At 33.4% G+C, this 4318-nt stretch overlaps 1 protein-coding gene across 3 annotated transcripts in view; it reads right to left on the reverse strand.

Annotated features, from left to right (window-relative positions):
- The window catches only part of LOC106475049 (centrosome-associated protein 350-like), a 15002-nt gene that overhangs the window by 8494 nt on the left and 2190 nt on the right, over positions 1-4318 (reverse strand). The window contains exons 3-6 of one of the 3 annotated variants that reach the window (XM_022379266.1): positions 2906-3087; positions 2036-2291; positions 1511-1975; positions 831-1026 (exon numbers count right to left, since the gene is read on the reverse strand). In XM_022379266.1, coding sequence (XP_022234974.1) covers positions 831-1026; positions 1511-1975; positions 2036-2291; positions 2906-3087 — 1099 coding nt within the window. Of the gene's footprint in view, positions 1-830; positions 1027-1510; positions 1976-2018; positions 2292-2905; positions 3088-4318 lie in introns of all 3 variants that reach the window. The other 2 variants (XM_022379265.1, XM_013935746.2) reach the window with 2 other exon arrangements.

The raw sequence follows: 4318 nt of genomic DNA on the forward strand, positions 1-4318 counted from the left end.
GCTAAGGAAACTAGTTAGTATCTCTCCTTTCACACTCCAAGCTTGCTAAGGAAACTAGTTAGATCTCCCCTTTCACACTCCAAGCTTGCTAATAAAACTAGTTAGATCTCTCCTTTCACACTCCAAGCTTGCTAAGGAAACTAGTTATATCTCCCCTTTCACACTCCAAGCTTGCTAAGGAAACTAATTAGATCTCCCCTTTCACACTCCAAGCTTGCTAAGGAAACTAGTTAGATCTCTCCTTTCACACTCCGAGCTTGCTAAGGAAACTAGTTAGATCTCCCCTTTCACACTCCAAGCTTGCTAAGGAAATTAGTTAGATTTCCCCTTTCACACTCCAAGCATGCCTTTGTTACTTTTCACTGCTTTTTTTTACTCAAAGACACAAGTTACAAAAAATTAGCCTGAAATTAATTTTTAACCAGCAAAACCTAATTTAGGGTGTAAAAAACAAACAGAGGAATTAGTGATATCTTAATTAACATAAAAGAACACCCAACAGTCTATAACAAAAGGATAATATTGGTAGAAATGAATAAAAACCCTATAACACAAGAGCTTTCAAAAGGTGGACCTTTCTTCAGGGGCAAACTGAAGAAGAAAGGTCCACCTTTCGAAAGTGCTCGGGTTATAAGGTTTTTATTCATTTCTATCACGACTTCTTGAACCTACATGTCTTTCTAACATCACGAAAAGGCTAATATTGATACAGTAACTTTTCCGTTTTTACATGATTCAATTCTGGCTTATATTCAAACAAGCGTAAATTAAGATGCGACATTATTTCAATTGTCTAAATTGTATATCAGCATTCAAACAAAGTCAAATACCCAAGTCTTCCGAGGTGTTATTTTTTGAAGTTGTCCAGTCTGCTTCATCACTATTGTTTCTTGACAGTTCAAAAGAAAGATCTGGTAAGGTATGAGGATGACTAGTTGATACAGCTGCTGCAGGGTATGACGCACGATGGTCCATGTACTTTTTAGTGTTCTTTGGTCGTCGCTGAACCTGAGAGGGGCCTTTAGTCTAATATAATGTAAAGAATAAGAGAAATATTGACCTAGTTGGCTGAAATAGAACTTCAGAATGTTTTTAAAAAGTCTCGATTGGATCTTTTCATTAGTTTCATCCACATGTAACTTGAAAAAAATGATGATACAATTTTAGTTACTGTAATTTTCTGAAATTATAAGACTACACTTGAGATTTATCAATCCAAAATACATAGGCTTGTGTAATGATACGTTTGTTTAGTGTTTCGAGTTTATGTGAATCTTAAATTAATGAAACTTCATACATGTATACTACATACTTTAGTAACTGAAATGGATTCTATATTTTAGATGACTTTCAGAAGTATACATTTTAAAATAGTTTCTAGTTAACTCAATATAATACACCTTTGAAATTTCAAATATGTTTCCAATTTGTAGTTTTCTTAATTGTTATATTCATTTCTTGGCTGTAAGAAACAACTAATCCAGACAGACAATAAATGCTATTCATATACCTGTTTGGTGTATGAACTGTTGCTTTCAGGATCTTTAGTACAATCTTGGATGTCTTGGGATTTTGAAGTCTTGTTATTACTGGTATTTCCCCCATTAACAAGAGATCCGTGACAACTGTTCCTGCCAGTATCATTTGTAGCTTCCCAAGTAAGTCCAGTTTGCATGTTATTTGGATTGTCGCTACTTAAGACTTCACCAAGAGTAAATGTATCTTGCAGAACACTGTTCTGTTTTTCACAGGGATTTTCTTCTTTCAAAACAGGTTTTTGGACATCAGGAACATCTTTGTCTCTTCTAGTAGTTTCCTCTATGTGGTTATCTTGTCCTCCTAGAAGAGCTTCCTCTAGTCTTTCAATGTCTTTTTGTTCTTCATTTTTTTCCCAATGTCCTTTATTTTCATCCCGAGACTTTTTCAAATCTGTCTCTCGTTGCTCACAGGTTACTTCAACGACAGATTTGTCCAAGTCTGCCAGGGAGTTGAAGTAACCTGTGAGCAACGAGAGAAGTCTGCCAGGGATGGACAAATCTGTCTCTCGTTGCTCACAGGTTACTTCAACGTCCCTGGCAGACTTGGAGAAATCCACACCTTTCTCATTACTTATTTCATGGTAATTTTGAGCAGGAAATTGAGTTGGGTAAAATATTTCTGACAGTGACTTGTCAGCAATGGCTGACTGACTATTTTCTTGACTGTCAAAAGGCTCAGAGCTTACCGATCTGAGCTGTGTAGCCGTTACAGTAGTAGCAGATTCAGTAATTGTTGATAAAAGTTGGTGAGAGCTACAAAACAGCAAAGATTCATCAATGAAATATTTGTATCCACAGATATTAATCTATTTCAGTACTTTAGCTATAATAAAATATAAGTTAAGCAGAAAAGTAACATAACTACAGTTGTCAGCAAGCAACTTAGAAATACGATATTCAGCACGTTTGTAAATATATAAAACAATATATATTAAAGTGAGCAACAACCAGTATTTCAATTATGTAACGATGTTGCTTTCTGGAAGTTTAATTTACAAAATTTATGCTTATAACTACAAGAATAACTCGATGATCCCTACAATTTGTCCTCCCCTCCTAAAAAAAATAACAAACAAGAACATATTGACAAAACAAAAACACAGGACCTATATAGTTGCCAATCTACTACTTACAGCGACAACTTGATTATTTTGATATTGTTAACTGATCATTGGTTATCGATAATTGATTATGGTAACTGCTTGTTTTTCACCATACAACTTACTTTTTTTTTGACTGTTTTACTTTTTAATCAATATTACAACACCCAACAGCCTTTTAATATGTGTAGCTGAGTATTAAATAATAATGAGATGTTGCACAAGTTAACGTGCAATATCAGTAAAAATACAGTATTTTATAATCACCAATCCTTCTTGTCATCCTGTTCTGGTTGCATCTTACCCAGGAAAGGTACTGAGTGGCTTTCAGGTGTCACATCCACACTCACGCTGTGCAGTGACACAGAATCTTCACTGGACACAGGGCTAGTGGACAGAGCCTGGGAACCATAACCACTGGACATAACACTTGGTGTTCCAGCCTTTGTCTAAAACAGTAAACATTTTATTCAAAATACTAAAAAATGATGAATAAAGCATAAGTATTTACCTTTTTTTTTATAATTGGTTCTTTTGATGGATGATGGCATTTCACAATATTTTCCATAAACATGTGTTAATTAAATATGCAAATGTTACAACTAAATTTTTGTCCCTTTGACATACAAAGATAGCAACACATTAATCATTTGTAACTATTTATTACTTTCCATGATAATAAACAACTTAGTACACATTGTTCACATTAAACAGAACATACAAAAGTAGCAACACATTAATCATTTGTAGCTATTTATTACTTCCATGATAATAAACAACTTAGTACACATTGTTCACATTAAACAGAACATACAAAAGTAGCAACACATTAATCATTTGTAACTATTTATTACTTTCCATGATAATAAACAACTTAGTACACATTGTTCACATTAAACAGAACATACAAAAGTAGCAACACATTAATCATTTGTAGCTATTTATTACTTTCCATGATAATAAACAACTATTATATTAATAAATATTACCATTGTATGGGGCAAAATTACTTTACTAAATAATAGCACTGTACCTTACAATAACATACTGAGTACTCGGCATAAAGCTATTACTTTACAACAATCCAGCCAAAGATTATCATTGTATGGGGCAAAATTACTTTACTAAATAATAGCACTGTACCTTACAATAACATACTGAGTACTCAGTAAATATTACCATTGTATGGGGCAAAATTACTTTACTAAATAATAGCACAGTACCTTACAATAACATACTGAGTACTTGGCATAAAGCTATTACTTTACAACAATCCAGCCAAAGATTATCATTGTATGGGGCAAAATTACTTTACTAAATAATAGCACTGTACCTTACAATAACATACTGAGTACTCAGTAAATATTATAATTGTACAGGGCAAAATTACTTTACTAAATAATAGCACTGTACCTTACAGTAACATACTGAGTACTCAGTAGAATCTTACCATTGTACAGGGCAAATTACTTTACTAAATAATAGCACTGTACCTTACAGTAACATACTGAGTACTCAGTAGAATCTTACCATTGTACAGGGCAAAATTACTTTACTAAATAATAGCACTGTACCTTACAGTAACATACTGAGTACTCAGTAAATATTACCATTGTACAGGGCAAAATTACTTTACTAAATAATAGCACTGTACCTTACAACAACATACTGAGTACTCAG

Source organism: Limulus polyphemus, unplaced genomic scaffold (assembly GCF_000517525.1).
Source record: "Limulus polyphemus unplaced genomic scaffold, Limulus_polyphemus-2.1.2 Scaffold8016, whole genome shotgun sequence".
Lineage (NCBI taxonomy): Eukaryota > Metazoa > Arthropoda > Merostomata > Xiphosura > Limulidae > Limulus > Limulus polyphemus.